We start from the raw sequence: 19,057 nt of genomic DNA on the forward strand, positions 1-19,057 counted from the left end.
GTTATAAGGTAACAAAAAAAACAGACAGTTTTATGATGTGTTTAGTTTGGTTATATACATTGCTAATATCATTTGAGTGTGGTAATTAGTTTTATACTTAAGAAAAAAGGCTTAGGGAGACAACAAGATGGCGGCACCAGGAGAACACTGCATCTGAGAAGCAAGACAACATGTCCCTTACAGCGACCAAGAGGCTGATCTCTGGGCCCTAAAACAACAGCAATCATGTTTCCCAAGTGAGAGGAAACCTCCACAGCACGGGAATCAATCAAGTCCATGCTCAGGTCACCCAGCCATAACCCAGAAGAGCTCCCGGGTGGTGCAGCGACTAGGTCCCCAGACCAGAGCTACACACCTGCATGTCCTGATCACCTTTCCAGGCTGATTGATGGGCACACAAAAAAACACCAGAGACTGGGAGTCCCTGTTTCGAGAGAACTCCACAGAGAAGGAAGGAAACTGTACTGACTTAGGTCACCCAGTCTTTCCCTGGAAAAAGTCTCGCAGACCTGCAGGTACAAGCCGCCATCACTGAACTGAGCTCCAGCCACAGGCACAGACAGCTGCTACGCACCATCTCTCCAGCTGTGTGCCCCAGGGCAACAGAGACTGGAAGTCACTGTAAGGAGAAATCCTCACAGGGAACGAATCAAAGGGGATGGATTTAGGCCACCCAGTATATCCCTGGAATAGGTCCCACAAACTGGCCCAACCCAGGGACCTGCTGTACAACAGATAGCCTGCTGTTACCAGGAGAGTGGTTCCCACCCGCCACAGATTACTGCTTGGGTACTGGGACATAGAGTCCCAACCTCAGACCTACAAAAGCCTGGAATGCCAGAGATCAACCCCCAGATACTGCTCCAAGCAGCAACCAGTTATCCCTAACAAGACTGACCAAACCATGAGACACACAGGTTACAGCAGCCAATCACTATATCTACAGCAAGAAGCCCAGAAGCAGGGCAGCTGTCTTCAGGACTTCCCCAAGGCAAGAGGAGAACCCTCTCAACTAACAAGGACCACCGTTACCACTCAGATCTCTATCCCTGAGGTGAGCAGGGACAACTGCTGAAAAACACTAGCCATCCAGTGACTCTACCCAAAAAGCTGAGAAGGCTTCCTTCAGGAAAAACTATCTTCCTGCCAAGGGTATTCTCTCCACCTCAAGATCCCCAGGAACCACCAAAAACTAACCCCCAAAACCTAATATTGCCAAATGGGTAGAGGCCAGTGTAAAAGCTCAACCAACAAAAGACAGAGCAATATGGCATCTCCAGAACCCAGTTATCCAGGAACAATTAGCTCTAGACACCCCAGCATAACTGAAATGAAAGAAGATGACCTACCATCTATGCTCATGAAGAGGTAACAGAGGAAACAAAATACACGAAGACCTAGAAGAAGATAAATTCGAACAGATTATGGCCATCCGTAAAGAAATAGAGGAGGTTGCAGCCAAACAGTCTGTGGCCTTTAGAGAGGAAATGCTTAAATCACTGAAAGAAAAAAAAAGAGGATTGTTCAAACAAACAGCTAAAATAATTGATGGAAAAAACAGGAAAATACAGTCAGACAGGTGAAGGAAATCAACAAAATAGCTCAAGATCTGAAGATAGAATTGGAAAAATTAAAGAAAACACAAATGGAGGAAATTGTGGAGAGAAAGAACTTAGGGAAAAAAGGAACTACAGAGGTTAGCATAACCAATAGACTACAAGAAATGGAAGAAAGAATCTCAGGTGTGGGAGATACAATGGAAGAAATAGATGTATCTGTCAAAGAAAATGTTAAATCTAAAATATTCCTGACACAGACCATCCAAGAAATTCAAGACAACATAAAAAGACAAAACCTAAGAATAATAGGAATAGAGGAAAAAGAAGACTCCCTTCTCCAAGGCCCAGAAAATATTTTCAACAAAATCATTGAAGAAAATTTCCCCAAGTTAAAGGAGAGACCAATAAGAATACAAGAGGCATACAGAACACCCAAAAAATTAGACCAGAAAAGAAAATCCTCCTGCCACATAATAATCAAAACTGTAAGTATACAGAACAAAGAAAAAATACTAAAAGCTGTAAGGGAAAAAGGCCAAGTAACACATAATGGCAAACCCATTAGAATCATACCTGACTTTTCAACAGAGACTATAAAAGGCAGAAGGGCCTGGATGGATATCATGCAGACCCTAAGAGAACACAGATGTCAGCCCAGGCTACTATACCCCACAAAACTCTCAGTCCTCATAGACGGAGAAAACAAGATATTCAATGACAAAATCAAATTTCAACAATACCTACAAACAAATTCAAGGTTACAAAAGATACTAAAAGGGAAAATACAGCCCAAGAAAACTAGCTACTTTCAAGAAAATACAAGAAATAGTTAACCACACTAGAGTAAAACAAAAAAAGCAACCAAGCACACAACCTTATCACCACAGCCAACCTAAAAATCAAAGGACCTAACAGCCACTGATCATTAATCTCTCTCAACATCAACTCTCCAATAAAAGGACACAGACTAACAGAATGGATGCGTAATCAAAACCCAGCAATCTGTTGCATATGAGAAAGACACCTAAGTCACAAAGATAGACATTACCTGAGGGTAAAGTGTTGGAAGACAGCTTTCCAAGCAAATGGACCCAAGAAGCAAGCAGGGGTACCCATTTTAATATCTGATAAAATAGGCTTTCAACCAAAATTTTAAAAAAGAGATGGGGAAGGACATTTCATACTCATCAAGGGAAAATTCCACCAGGAAGACATCACAATCCTGAACATCTATGCCCCAAATACAAGGGCACCCACATTTGTAAAAGAAACATTGATAAAACTTAAACCACATATACATCCCCACACAATAATAGTGGGAGACTTCAACACCCCACTCTCAACAAAGGACAGGTCAACAAAACAGAAATTAAACAAAGAAACAATGTTTCTGACAGAGGTCATGAATCAAATGGACCTAACAGACATTTACAGAACCTTACACCCAAACACAAAAGAATTTACATTCTTCTCAGCACCTCATGGAACCTTTTCCAAAATAGACCATATGGTTGGTCACAAAGCAAGCCGCAACAGATACAAGAAAATTGAAATACCTTGTATTCTGTCTGATCACCATGGAATAAAGCTGGACGTCAACAACAACAAAAATAACAAAATCCTACACACACATGGAAATTGAACAACTTGCTACTAAATGACAGCTGGGTCAGGGAGGAAATAAAGAAAGAAATTAAAGTCTTCCTAGAACTAAATGAAAATGAAGACACAGCATACCCAAACTTGTGGGACACAATGAAAGCAGTGCTAAGAGCAAAGTTCATAGCACTAAATGCCTTCAAGAAGAAATTCCAGAGAGTGCATTCAAGCACCTTAATGGCTCACTTAAAAACCCTAGAAAAAGAAGAAGCAGACACACCAAAGAGAAGTAGACGGCTGGAAATAATCAAACTCAGAGCTGAAATCTATCAATTAGAATCAATTCAAAGAATCGATGAAAGCAAGAGCTGCTTCTTTGAGAAAATCAACAAGATAGACAGACCCTTAGCCAGGCTAACTAAAAGGCAGAGAGGCACCATCCAAATCAACAAAATTATAAATGAAAAGGGGAACATATTGACAGATACTGAGGAAATCCAAACAATCATTAGGACTTACTTCAAAAGTCTATATACCACAAAATTTGAAAATCTAAATGAAATGGATAATTTTCTTGATCGATTCAACTTACCAAAGCTGAACCAGGACCAGGTAAATCAATTGAATAGTCCTATATACCCCAAGGAAATAGAAACGGTCATCACAAGTCTCCCATGCAAAAAAAAAAAAAAAAAAAAAAAAAAAAAAAAAAAAAAAAAAAAAAAAAGCCCAGGACCAGATGGTTTCAGCGCAGAATTCTACCAGACTTTCAAAGAAGAGCTAATTCCAGTTTTCTTCAAACTAATCCACAAAGAACATTACCAAACTCATTCTACGAAGCCACAGTCACCTTGGTACCTAAACCTCACAAAGACCCAACAAAGAAAGAGAATTTCAGGCCAATCTCCCTTATGAACATTGATGCAAAAATACTCAATACAATACTTGCAAACCAAATACAAGAACACATCAAAGATATCATCCACTATGACCAAGTAGGCTTCATCCCAGGCATGCAGGGGTGGTTCAGTATTCCTAATTCCATCAATGTGATCTAACATATTAAAAACCTGAAAGAAAACACACACACACACACACACACACACACACACACGCACACACACACACACGATAATCTCCCTAGATGTTGCAAAAGCATTTGAAAAAATCCAACATTCATTCATGTGTAAAGTCTTGGAGAGAACAGGGATAGAAGGCACATATCTAAACATAGTAAAGGCAATATACAGCAAACCTATAGCCAACATCAAACTGAATGGAGAGAAACTTAAAGCAATCACACTGAAATCAGGGACAAGACAAGGCTGTCCACTCTCTCCATATTTCTTCAATATAGTTATGGAAGTCCTTGCTAGAGCAATAAGTGAGTTGAAGGAGATCAAGGGGATACAAATTGGAAAGGAATAAGTCAAATCATCACTATTTGCAGATGATATGATAGTATATGTGAGTGACCCCAAAAACTCTACCAGGGAACTCCTACAGCTCATAAACACCTTCAGCAAAGTGGCCAGATAGAAAATTAACTCAAAAAATCAGTAGCCCTCCTGTATACAAAAGACAAAAGGGCTGAGAATGAAATCAGGGAAACAACAACCTTCATAATAGCCACAAATGACATAAAGTACCTTGGTGCAAGCCTAACCAAGCAAGTCAAAGAAATGTTTGAAAAAAATTTCAAGTCTCTGAAGAAAGAATTAGAAAAAGGTATCAGAAGATGGAAAGATCTCCCATGCTCATGGCTTAGCAGGATTAACATAGTAAAAGTGGCCATTTTACCAAACGCAATCTACAGATTCAATGCAATTCCCATCAAATTACCAACAGAATTCTTTACAGACCTGGAAAGAAAAATTCTCAACTTCATATGGAATAACAAGAAACCCAGAATTGCTAAAACAATCCTCTACAATAAAAGATCTTCTGGAGGTATCCCCATTCCTGATCTTAAGCTGTACTATAGAGCAACCATTATAAAAACTGCATGGTACTGGCATAGAAACAGAATGGTGGATCAATGGAGCCTAACAGAAGATACAGAAATAAACCCACACAATTACGGAGACCTGATCTTTGACAAATATGCCAAAATCATACAATGGAGAAAAGATAACATCTTCAACAAATGGTGCTGGTCTAACTGTATGTCTACATGTAGAAAAATGCAAATAGATCCATACTTATCACCCTGCAAAAAACTAAAGTCCAAGTGGATCAAAGATATCAACATAAAACCAGACACATTAAATCGGTGAAGAAGAAAAAATGGGGGTTACCCTTGAACTCATTGGCACAGGAGAAAACTTCCTGAACAGAACACCAACAGCACAGGCTCTAAGAGCAACAATCAGTAAATGGGACCTCATGAAACTGAAAAGCTTCTGTAAAGCAAAGGACATCATCATCAAAACAAAATGACTGCCTACTGATTGGAAAAGAATCTTCACCAACACTTTATCTGGCAGAGGGCTAATATCCAGTATATATAAAGAACTAAAGAAGCTGAAAAGCAGAAAACCAAGTAATCCAATTAAAAAATGGGGAACAGAGCTAAACAGAGAACTCTCTGTAGAGGAATATCGAATGGCAGAGAAACACTTAAAGAAATGCTCAATGTCATTAGCCATTAGGGGAATGCAAATCAAAACAACACTGAGATTTCACCTTACACCCATCAGAATGACCAAGATCAAAAACTCAAGTGACAACATATGCTGGAGCGGTTGTGGAGAAAGGAAAACCCTCCTCCACTGTTGGTGGGAATGCAAACTTGTACAGCCACTCTTGAAATCAATCTGGCGCTTTCTCAGACAAATAGGAATAGCGCTTCCTCAAGATTCAGCCATAACACTCCTAAGCATATATCCAAAAGGGGCTCAAGTACACAATAAGGACATTTGCTCAACCATGTTTGTAGCAGCTTTATTTTAATAGCCAGAATCTGGAAACAACCCAGATGCTCCTCAACTGAAGAATGGATACAGAAATTGTGGTACATCTACACAATGGAATATTACTCAGCAATGAAAAATAAGGAAATCATGAAATTTTCAGGTAAATGGTGGGAACTGGAAAGGATCGTCCTAAGTGAGTTGTCCCAGAAGCAAAAAGACAAACACGGTATATACTTACGCATATAGACATATAGTATAGGATAAACCTACTAAAATCTGTACATCTAAAGAAACTAATCAAGAGGGAGGGCCCTGACTAAAATGCTCAATCCTCATTCTGAAAGGAAAAGAGGATGGACATCAGAAGAAGGAGAAAACAAGAAACAAGTTAGGAACCTGCTACAGAGGGCCTCTGAAAAGCTCTGCCCTGCAGACTATCAAAGCTGATGCTGATATTTATGGGCAACCTTTGGGCAGAGTGCATGGAATCTTATGAAAGAAGAGGGAAATAGTAAGATCTGAAGAGGACAGGAACTCCACAAGGAGAGCAACAGAACCAGAAAATTTGAACACAGAGGTCTTTCCAGAGACTCATACTCCAACTGAATATCATGCATGGAGATAACCTAGAACCCCTACACAGATGTAGCCCATGGAAGTTCAGTGTCCAAGTGGGTTCCATAGAAATGGGAAGATGGACTGCCTCTGACATAAACTGATTGGCCTGCTCTTTGATCACCTCCCCCTGAGGGGATATCAGCCTTACCAGGCCACAGAAGAAGACATTGCAGCCACTCCTGATGAGATTTGATAGAGTAAGATCAGAAGGAAGGAGAGGAGGACCTCCCCTATCAGTGGACTTGGGGAGTGGCATGCATGCAGAAGGGGGAGGGAGGGTGATATTAGGAGTGGGAGGGAGGGGTTTATGGGGGGATACAAAGTGAATAAAATGTAATTAATAAAAAATTAAAATTAAAAAATGACCATGATGTACAGCAAAAAAAGCCTTATTCAGCAGAAGGAGCAGCTTATAGAATAGTTTTTAAAAAATCTTCACAACTGATACATCTGAATGAAGGTTAGTATCTAGAATACTCAAAGAATTCAAAATGCTAAAACTGAAGGGAACATAAAACTCAGTTACAAAGTGGAGAGTAGGATTAAAAAGAGAATTTTCAAAAGGAGAAATACAAATGGCTGAGGAATATCTTCATTTATAATTTTTAACATCCTTAGCCACTAAGGAAATCTAAACTCATTTTATCCCAGTCAAAAAGTCTTAGTTCTGAAAAACAAATGGCAACAAATGCTGATATAGGTGTGGAGAAGGAAGTAAGCTTATTCATTCCTGTTGGGAGTACAAAATGCTTTAACTGTTAGGGGACTTGCAGAAAGAATAGCAAAACAGCCTTAGAATTCATGGAATGCAGCCTACTGGTTAGTACAACCATGATGGATGTGTGTCAGTGAGTAAGAGTCCAAAGGACTACTTGTCAATATATGAGCATACGCCCTAGGAATGAACATTGCTATTATTTCTGATAAATGTGCATAGCATTAAATGGACCTCTGTAGAAATGTTGTCCATAGATAAGTATACCTATAAACATTCATCTGAGAATTTTATTTTTCCAGTAGATGGGCATTAACACAGAGACCTACAACTCTTCAAGGTATAGATAATAAGAGATTACAAAATGTTCATATTTCAATAATAAATTTCTATATTATATCTCCCTTACCCAAGACTCAGGTATCATTGTAAAAAAGAATGACTGTAAGAGCCAGAGGTAGTCAATGACTAAAAGGAAACTGTTTTATGAACACATTGGAGTTGTTGCAGGTAGTTGAGACACAATCCATAAGACCCATATATAATCAAGTAAGACTAATCCTAGCTTTTAGTTGTGTTAGGAGGGAAGAAATAAGCAATGCCCGTCCTTAGTTGAGATGGTATTGGCAATTTATGCTATGAGCAAAAGGAAGGTCAGATCATTTTACTGTTACAGACCTGGTAAGATTGCTTATGCTCCACTAGGTAGTGCTACATCTCCACACATATTGGCACCACTAAATTGACTCCATGAGTTAAAAATAAAGAAAAAAAGAAACATGTGAAATTGCAATCGATTAGTATTGTTGGTGCAGATACAAAAAGAAATGAAGGAATATGGGATGGGGGCAGACTTTCAAAAAGATTTTTTTATATCCATGCTTGAAATTATCTACCAACACCCCCGCCCTGCCGCAAAAAAAAAAAAAAAAAAAAAAAAAAAAATCATTCTACAGTATATCTTACCAGTCAGACCTACATATGTCATCACAATTCAAAAAGTGTAAAACTCTATCAAATATATTATTCCTCAACAATAATGGTGGAACTAAACTCTTTGTTTAGCTATATTCATGGAGATAATTCTGTCTAGGAATCAATAACTTAAATTTTTACTTGTGTCATGTTTTGGAAATCACACACACTTTAAAGTTTTCCATCCACTTTCACATTTGTAATTTTCAAAATGAAAATTACTGCTGATTTTTATACAGTGGTTACTGTATGTGGTACTTGAAATCTTCCTATATATTCATACAAACACAATCTCTATAATAAGCCAGGTGGGAAAAATAAAGCATGATCTGTGATCATTAATAAATAGAAAATGTAAAAAAAAAAAATGAGCTAGTTAGGCAATATGTCTTTTAAACTTTCTACAGGCCAAAGACAATGCAGCCAGTCCTGAAGAGACCTGATAAGCTAGGGTCAGATGGAAGGGGAGAAGTTCTTCCCCTATCAGTGGACTTGGAGAGGGACATGGGAGGACAGAAGGGAAAGAGGGATTGGGAGGAGAGAGGGAGGGGACTACAGCTTCGATAAAAAGTGAATAAACTGTAATTAATATAAAAAATAAAAAATGTGATTAAAAAATCCTATAGGGACCAGTGATGATTAAAGACAATTTTAATACATTTCTACACAAAATGCTTATGTGTAAGATAATTACGTATATTTATATACATTCAAATATATAAAAGCAAATTGATATTACTGCATACAAATCTATTATTGATAAAATTTGTAACCTATTAATATCAGTAAAAATATAATTGTTGTCTAAGTATTTTCAGTCATATATTGACTTAATTCCTAAACTATTTCTAAATACTATACTTTTTTAAAAGCTACTTTTGTACTTATGTCCATGTGTGAGTGTACCCATTTATAACACATGTGCAAGTATCCATTAAGGCCTGAAGAGGGCACCAGATCCCATAGAACTGGAATTAAGGCACTTGTGACCAGGCTAAATTAGTTCCTGGGAACTGAACGCTGGTCCTCTGGAAGAGCAGAAAGCATTCATAAATACTAGATCATCTCTCTGACAGCACAAAATCTATTATAACCATTCACAAAATGGAAACTGGTTTACACAAGTTAAGCTACTGGCACAAATTTATCCATATTTTAAGGTGTGGATTAGGAATCCTAGCTTCAATGGCTTTATATAAAAATTTAGACACTTAATAAATATGATTTTGACACAGAACTGATAAAAACTAAGGAAAACAACTAACTTCCAAAGTTTTGCATTTTCCATTCAGCCTGGTGCACAGCCACTGGTAGTTGGTGGTTAATGTTTCAAGTTCCTTTTTTAAGGCCTCTTGTGCTGCAGGAGGAGCTTGAGCTATTACAGTGTTCACAGTCTCAGTAAGGAGTTTCACTTTTGTCTCTTTTTGTAGTGCCTCTTCTTTAGCTCTCTGCAAAGAAAAACAAATTCTTTTAGAAGCAAGTCAACATTATCACTTCAATATTATTATATTGAATAATATAATAATTGAATAATATAATAATATATTGAATAATATTCAATATTATTCTTATATATTACATAATTTTTCCTGTTAGAATTTTTGTTAGGATACTTAACAAATATAAAAACAATGCTTGTTTCAGTTCTTTCATTTTGGATTCAGGTATGATTAGAAATTTGAAAAAATATTATAAATTATAATAGATTTTAATATTAATACCTTCAGTTGGATACTGTACCATATACATGTTTCCCCTCTACTTTGGAGGTAGATGATGGAAGAAAATGATTTCAAGGCCATTCTTGTATATATAATTTTGTATATATAATATATATAATTTTGAGGCACCCTTAAAAATGAAACTTGGCCTCAAAAATTAGAAGAGTTTTTTAAGTTATTTGTATATAGGCATGTATCATTCAAATAGGTGTATGTATCTATATAAATTTGCATCAAACAGTTAAAAATATATATTTAATACTACATTTTAAAATATTTAGATGTCCATAGTTAACATTACATATATTATTAAGGTGAATCAGAATTGGATTTAGTAAAACACTCTTTAAAAAATTTACTAAATATAAGAAAATTTACTTATTGCTATATTTGGGATATTTTGATGAAAAAAAAATGAAATTTTTTTCAGTAATTGAAAATTTAGAAAATCCATAGAAAACTAGTATTCAAATTCTCACCGTTCTTCCTACCCAGTCTCTTGTAGAAGAAAATTTGTTTCATAAAACTTAAAAATGGGATGAGTCCAGTTTGTACACACAGAAACTCAACTCAACAAGATCACTTAGTAATATATATGTAAATACTATATACGTGTGTAATTATTATATATGCATAAACAATCTTACATCTACACTAGCCAAAGCACAATATATCAGACCTTCCCAGGTACCCTGTCTTGGTTTTGTTGAATGGCTGGTGATTCTTTATCAATCACAACTTTAGTCTCATTTCTTGTTTTACTTCTGGACAGAAAAGTGATTCTATAATAGAGTTATCCCTGCTTTCTGGCAGCAATCTATCTCAGAAAAGGCCTTAAGCTGGTTTTCAATATCATCTAAAACTAACACAAATGTTATAGTTGCTTTTGTTTTGTCCATACTATCCACGATTACCCACAGTGTGTATTTTGCTTATTGTAAAGAGTTTCATTAACTAAATAATCCTCTCAACAAGAAAGTGGCCAATGTAACTTATTTGGAGACCATTTACATTTAGTTTATAATGGGAAAATACATTTTAGAACACATACACACAAAGAGAGAGAAAGAGAGAGAGAGAGAAAGAGAGAGAGGGAAGAGAGAGAATATATTTGTAATTTAGATTATTTCTAACTTCAACAATACCAACTGTAAGTATTATGTTTTGGCTGTGAAGGAAATACTATTAGGTGACTAAGAATTGGATAAAGTATAGGGGAAAATGATGAAGATCCAATGATAATCCTAGTCAATTTAGTTAATGACTAGAAGTTAGTCCTACAGGAATGTGCTGGAAAACATGCCTAAAAATTATTGCTTTAATTTGGTTGAAAGATAGTGGGGACAATGTTACTTTCCCAATATTTGCAGATTGTCACAAAATTTTAAAGTGGACTTCCGGCAAAATAATTCAGATTATTACTATTAGAATCTGGACGTGAGTATAAATACTGGAAACAGTTTAGAACATGGACAGGACATGGACAAGATGGGTATAAAATGTTGTTTAATATATTTGTATTTTAAGTATAATTTACCTTTCCTTTGGATTTGGTTTCAGAATGCCATAAAATATGCTGTATGATGGCACATGTAAGACTTTTTAAGTATAAAGTGTTTGCTTCCATGGATTTAAATTTAAACATTTGAAAAATTCAGTTCATTGTTGTAAAAATTTTGGCATCATATGAGCTTAGAGTTTGTTTCTATATAAATCCTAGTTTGCTTTAATAATCTTAACATACTCAACAACTTTCACAACTGTTGCTATTTCAGTATTATTTTGATACTGATGGAACATTACTTCCTCACTTATATAAAATATTCAAACACAATTTGCTGTCCTTTATTAGGCATTAAAAAAAAAGAGTCAAATGATATAATGAATGGTTTTAAGGTTATGTGGTTATCACTACTAGATAAGATCGTGGTGATATATTTTGTTTGTTACAATTTTTCTAAATAGGCCTAACAGCTCCTGTGAAATGAGGAAGAAGGGTAATAGTTTCTTCAATAAATGCAATCACCATTTATACAAGCTAAAATTACTGAGAAGTCTAAATATTGAGAAACACTTCTTTCTTGATTTTTCAATTTTTATTATGTCTTATGCAGACTGGTTTAGCTGTTAGAGAGGTTTGGGAAGCAGCATAACAAAATTACAACTTCAGGCAGATTTGAACAATGGAGTTTTTATAGTTAATCACCATCTTCATAAAATGGATCTTTTGGATTTTCAATGTATCTAATTATATACATGTTCAGTTGCCTCTAATCAATAACAATCTGACTGAATGTTTCTCAAAGCTTACTTGACCATAACTAGACTGGAATTTGCTCATTGGAATTATAAGGAAATTTGTTGAAAATTTAGTATTTAAGACACACCACAAGGCTCACGAAATTCCAAAATCTGATACTTTGGCCCAGTGTCGCATATTTTATTTATTATATTATTTATTATTCATTATAATTATGAATTCTAATTCATCCATGCATACAACTGGATGTCATGAGACAACTTGTGATAAATACTCATTTCCTTCTATCATTGGGCTCTAAGAGCTGGAACTGGGGTATCAAAGGAGATGCTGAGACTCATAGTCAAAGTTTGGGCAGAGTATAGGCAGTCTTATGAAAGAAGGGGGAGATAGGAAGACCTGGAGGAGACAGGATCTCTATAAGTATAGCAATTGATCAAAAAATTCTGGGCACAGGGGGCTTTTCTGAGATTGATGCTCCAGCAAAAGACCATGCATGGAGATAACCTAGAACCCCTAGAACCCCTAGAACCCTTGCACACATGTAGTCCATGGCAACTTAGTTCCATTCCAAGTGGGTTCCCTAGTAATAGGAAAAGGAACTGTCTCTGACATAAACTCATTGGCTGGCTCTTTGGTCACCTCCCCCTGAGGGAGAGAAGCAGCCTTATGAGGCCACAGAGGAAAACAATGCAGCCAGTCCTAATGAGACTTCACAGGCTATGGTCAGAGGGAAGGGGAGAAAGATATCTTCTATCATTAGACATGGGGAGGGGCTTGGAAAGAGATGAAGGAAAGAGGGTGATTTGGGGAGGAAATGAAGGAGAGGGCTATAGTGGGGATATGAGTGAATAGACTTTTATTTATAAAAATATAAATAATGTTTTTAAAAGTAGATAAATGAAATTCAATATTTTTTATTATGAAAATTTTAGAATATATTTAATTGTGACCTCCAAAAGAGAGACTAAATCAGTGGTTGCTCATAAGAAACTTTCTTTAGGTCCTTTAGTAAGGAAGAAAAGTTTTGTTTACTTGTAAAAAACTAAAATAAGTTACCAAATAGTAGTATCATTTTAATGTCAGAGAAGAAAATAAGCAAAAGGATATCTCTGTTTTGTTTTTTTTTTTTTATTTTAGTGATAGAGATGTCAAAAAATATCTGTTGGTATTTCCAACAATGAATTTACTCTTCACATGAGCACAGCTAGAACTCTGTAGCAAACCCTATCACTGTACAACAGATAGAAAACTGAACTCAAGAAATTCCTTGACTGGCAAGGAGAACCTAAAGAAACTGAATTTTCTTGCCAATTTCTTTAGCTGCTATTGTCAGAGGCTGCCAGGGTCCTTGCCTTTCAATTTTCCATCATAACGTACCAATTGTGCAGCTAGACCAATTAGTTAAGCATGCCAATCAAAGTGTACAAAATAATTGTACTGCTCGCTTTCAGGACTGTTGTTAGTATTTTAAGTTTGAAGCACAGTACTACTCTACATCCATAGAAATAAAACTACTAAAATAATTTGACTGGGTAATTGACATGCGTACATATACAAGAACATTGGTTGTTACAATGTACCAATCAGGTAGCATTCAGTACTTATAAAATATTCATAAGCAGTACTTATGAAAATAAATAAAAGTTAGAGTGATGGTGAGCAAAACACTGAGAAAAACAAACAAACAAACAAACAAACAAACAAAAATCCTCCAAGAAACAAAATATTTGAAAGGCCGCATTTATATTTTCAGATATTTGAAGTAATATTTACAGACTTTATACAGGTGATAGAAAAAAGTCATCACAACACTATAGTATTATAAAATAGAACACCATATGTTGGGGGTTTGTCTGATGATTGTATATTTTTGCCTGGATATACTTATCCCTGTTGTATAAACCTAACCACATAAAGTAACCACATAAAGTACCTTGGGGTGACACTAACCAAGCAAGTGAAAGAACTGTTTGAGATAAACTTCAAGTTTCTGAAGAAAGAAATTGAAGAAGATATCAGAAGATGGAAAGATCTCCCATGCTCATGGATTGGTAGGATAAACATTGTGAAAATGGCCATCCTGCCAAAAGCAATCTACAGATTCAATGCAATTCCCATTAAAATACCAATTCAATTCTTTATGGGCGTTGAAAAAAAGATTCTCAGCCTCATATGGTGAAACAAAAAACCCAGGATCTCCAAAACAATCCTGTATAACAACAGATCATCTGGAGGTATCTACATCCCCGATCTCAAGCTGTACTACAGAGCAATAGTAATAAAAAACTGCATGATATTGGCATAGAAACAGAAAGGAGGATCAATGGAACTGAATAGAAGACCCAGAAATAAACTCACACACCTATGAATACACGATTGTTGACAAAGCAGCCAAATCCATTCAATGGAAAAAAGACAGCATCTTCAACAAATGGTGCTGGTCCAACTGGATGTCAACATGCAGGAAAATGAAAATAGATCCATATTTATCACCATGCACAAAACTAAAGTCCAAGTGGATCAAAGACCTCAACATTAAACCAGATACTCTAAATTGGTTAGAAAAAAAAGTGGGGAACAGCCTAGAACTCATTGGCACAGGAGACAACTTCCTGAACAGAACACCAACAGCACAGGCTCTAAGAGCAACAATCAATAAAGGGGACCTCATAAAGCTTAAAAGCTTCTGTAAAGCAAAGGACACCATCATCAAAACAAAATGACTGCCTACAGATGGAGAAAGAATCTTCACCAACACTTTATCTGACAGAGGGCTAATATCCAGTATATATAAAGAACTAAAGAAGCTGAAAAGCAACAAACCAAGGAATCCAATTAAAAAATGGGGAACAGAGCTAAACAGAGAATTCTCGATAGAGGAATATCAAATGGCAGAGAAACACTTAAAGAAATGTTCAATGTCATTAGCCATTAGGGAAATGCAAATCAAAATGACCCTGAGATATCACCTTACACCCATCAGAATGGCCAAGATGAAAAACTCAAGTGACAACACATGCTGGAGAGGTTGTGGAGAAAGGGGAGCAATCCTTCATTGCTGGTGGGAATGTAAACTGGTACAACCACTTTGGAAGTCAATCTGGTGCTTACTCAGACATTTAGGAATAACGCTTCCTCAAGACCCAGCTATACCACTGCTAGGTATATACCCAAAATTTGCTCAAGTACACAACAAGGACATTTTGCTCAACCATGTTTGTAGCAGCTTTATGTTAGTAGCCAGAACTTGGAAACAATCCAGATGTTCATCAAGGGAGAAATGGATACAGAAAGTGTGGTATTTTTACACACTGGAATACTACTCAGCAATCAAAAATGATGAAATCATGAAATTTGCAGGCAAATGGTGGGATCTAGAAAAGATCATTCTGAGTGAAGTATCCCAGAAGGAGAAAGACAAACATGGTATATACTTGCTTATATAGACCTACAAGATATGATAAACATAATGAAGTCTATACACCTAAAGGAGATAAACAAGAAAGCAGACATGAGGTAAGATGATCAATCCTTACTTAGAAAGACAAATGAGATGTGCATTGGACATATGACAGGAGTCTACTGCAGAAGGCATCTGAAAGATCCTACCAAGCAGTGTTTCAAAACAGATACTAAGACTCATAACCAAACCTTCGGCAGAAGGGGAGTTATTATGACAGGGAAAGGATAGGAGCCCCACACGGACCAAATATATCTGGGCACAGGGTTTTTTTCTGAAACTTTTTCTCCAACCAAGGACCATGTATGGATATAGCCTAGAACCTTTACTCTGACGAAGCTCATGGTAGCTCAATAACCAATTGCTTTCCCATAGGAAGGGGAACAGGGACTATCTCTGACAGAAACTCAATGGCAGGCTCTTTGACTCCCCACCCCCCAAGGGAGGAGCAATTCTGCTAGGCCACAGAGGAGGATTTCGAAGCCAGCCCTGAAGATACCTGATAAAACAGGTTCAGATGAAAGGGGAGGAGGTCCTCCCCAGTTTGTGGACTTGAAAAGGGGCAGGGAGAAGGTGAGGGAGTGAGGGTGGGATTGGGAGGGAATGGGGGAGCAGGATGCAGCTGGGATGCAGAGTTGATAAAATGTAAATAATAATAACAAACAATAAAAAAAAGAATTACTCTTAAACATGCCCACAAGCAAAACATAGCCTACTCAAGCATAGCAGGAGACAAATGGAGCAGACTTAACATAACAAAACTGGCTACTGCCACCCTTTCATGGCTGGCTCAGTTTTCATAGAGCAGAAATTCTGCCAATGGCTATGGAGATATGACAAGCTAGAGAAGCAAAATTGGGAAGTAGACTTCTAGGCAGAGCTCAGCCTAGAACTGCATCTAAAATTAAAAACACTGTGGTAAAGAGTATTTAAATCTCTTTTGACTTTGTTTTGGTTGTCATAGCCATAGATCTGGTTGCAATATGTTTAATAGTGATGGTTCTTCTCCATGCCTTCTCTTAAAATGTTCAAACACAAAAGGGAAAAAGCCAACAGATTGAATAGAAGGCCCAGATATAAACCCACACACGTATGAATACTTGAGTTTTGACAAAGAAACCAAAACCATACAATGGAAAAAATAAAGCATCTTCAACAAATAGTGCTAGTCTAACTGGATGCCTACATGTAGAAAAATGCAAATAGAATCATATTTTTCATCCTGTACAAAACTAAAGTCCAAGTGGATCAAAGGCCTCAACATAAAACCAAACACTAGATTAATCTGTTAAAAGAAAAAGTGGGGAAGGGCCTTGAAATCATTGGCACAGGAAACAACTTCCTGAACAGAATACCAACAGTACAGACGCTAAGATCAACGGTCAATAAATGGGACCTCATAAAACTGAAAAGCTTCTGTAAAGCAAAGGACACTATCATAAGAACAAAACGACAGCTTACAGACTGGGAAAGGATCTTCACCACTGCTATATCTGAAAAAGGGCTAATATCCAGTATATACAAAGAACTCAAGAAGTTAAAAAGCAACAACTCAAGTAACCCAATTAAAATATGGGGTACAGAGATAAACAGAGAAATCTCAATAAAGGAAAACCAAATGTCAGAGAAACACTTAAACGCTCAATGTCCTTAGTCATCAGGGAAATGTGAATCAAAATGAACCTGAGATTTCATGTTATACCCCTCAAAATGGCTAAGACCAAAAACTCAAATGACAACACTTGGTGAATGGGATGTGGTGAAAGGCAAACCCTCCTCCATTGCTGGGGGGAATGTAAACTTGTACAATCACTTTGGAAATCAGTTTGGCAATTTCTCAGACAATTAGGAAAAGTGTTTCCTCAAGATCCAGCTATACCACTCCTAAGCATATTTCCAAAATATGTTCAAGTATACAATAAGGCCATTTAACAAATATGTTTGTAGCAGCTTTATTCGTAATAGCCAGGATATGCAAACAACCCAGATGTCCCTCAACTGAGGAATGAATACAGAAATTGTGGTACATGTACACTATGGAATACTACTCAGCTATTAAAAACAAGGAAATCATGAAATTTGCAGGTCAATGGTGGGAACTAGAAAAGATCATCCTGAGTGAGGTATCCCAGAAGCAGAAACACACATGGAATATACTCACTTATAAGTGGATATTAGACATATAATATAGGATAAACATCCTAAAATCTGTACACCTAAAGAGGCTAAGCAAGGAGGAGGTCCCTGGGTAAGATGATCATCCTCACGCAGAAAGGAAAAGTGTATAGACATCAGAAGAGGGAGAAAATGGGTCACAGGCCAGGAGCTCACCAAAGAGGGCCTTTGAAAGAGTTTACCCAGAAAGGTACTGAAGGAGATACTGAGACTCATAGTCAAAATTTGGGCAGAGTATAGGCAATCTTATTAAAGAAGGGAGATACAGGAAGACCTGGAGAAGACAGAATCTCTACAATAGAGCAATAGATAAAAATTCTGGGCACAGGGTTCTTTTTTTGAGACTGATGCTCCAACCAAGACCATGCATGGAGATAACCTAAACCCCCTAAAACCCCTGCACAGATTTAGCCGATGGCAGTTCAGTTCCAATTGGGTTCCCTAGTAATGGGAACAAGGAATATCTCTGACATAAACTCATTGGCTGACTCTTTGATCACCTCCCCCTGATTGGGAAAGCAGCCTTATCAGGCAACAGAGGAAGACAACAAAGCCAGTCCTGATGAGATCTGATCTACTAGGGTCAGAGGGAAGGGGAGGAGGATCTTCCCTACCAGTGGACTTGGGGAGAGGGATGGGAGGAGATGAAGGAGGGGACTATAGTTGGGATACAGAGTGAATAAAATGTAATAAAAAAGTAAATTAATTTTAAAAAGCCCATGAAGAAAAAAATAAAAGCCAAGGAATAAAATACTAAGTTACAGAAAATAAAAAGTGCACTCTTCCTGATAAAAAGTAGATTAATAGAGGCTAAAATTCAAAGCTCTCTATCTGCAGCATACTTGCCAGCTCTTTCTGGGAAGGGCCCTCTCATACACTTTAGCAACCGCTAAATTCCCCAAAATAATAAACTGGGCCTTGCCTGTTACAGCCTAAATTGGCACAATGGCCCAAAACTTAAAATGTCCTTGTGTCTTTATTTGATTTTCCCTTAAAATTTTTAATTACAATGATGTGGATTTAAAATAAAAAGTTTAAATAAGAATGTGAGGCATGT

The 19,057-nt window shown here is 36.9% G+C and overlaps 1 protein-coding gene across 7 annotated transcripts in view; it reads right to left on the minus strand.

Moving 5' to 3' along the window:
- The window catches only part of Dmd (dystrophin), a 2,365,055-nt gene that overhangs the window by 1,525,663 nt on the left and 820,335 nt on the right, over window positions 1-19,057 (minus strand). For all 7 annotated transcript variants that reach the window (XM_060376797.1, XM_060376795.1, XM_060376794.1 and 4 more), the window contains exon 27: window positions 9,647-9,829. In XM_060376797.1, the coding sequence (XP_060232780.1) occupies window positions 9,647-9,829 (183 nt within the window). The remainder of the gene's footprint in view (window positions 1-9,646; window positions 9,830-19,057) is intronic.

Source organism: Meriones unguiculatus (assembly GCF_030254825.1).
Source record: "Meriones unguiculatus strain TT.TT164.6M chromosome X unlocalized genomic scaffold, Bangor_MerUng_6.1 ChrX_unordered_Scaffold_31, whole genome shotgun sequence".
In the NCBI taxonomy this organism is placed as follows: Eukaryota; Metazoa; Chordata; class Mammalia; order Rodentia; family Muridae; genus Meriones; species Meriones unguiculatus.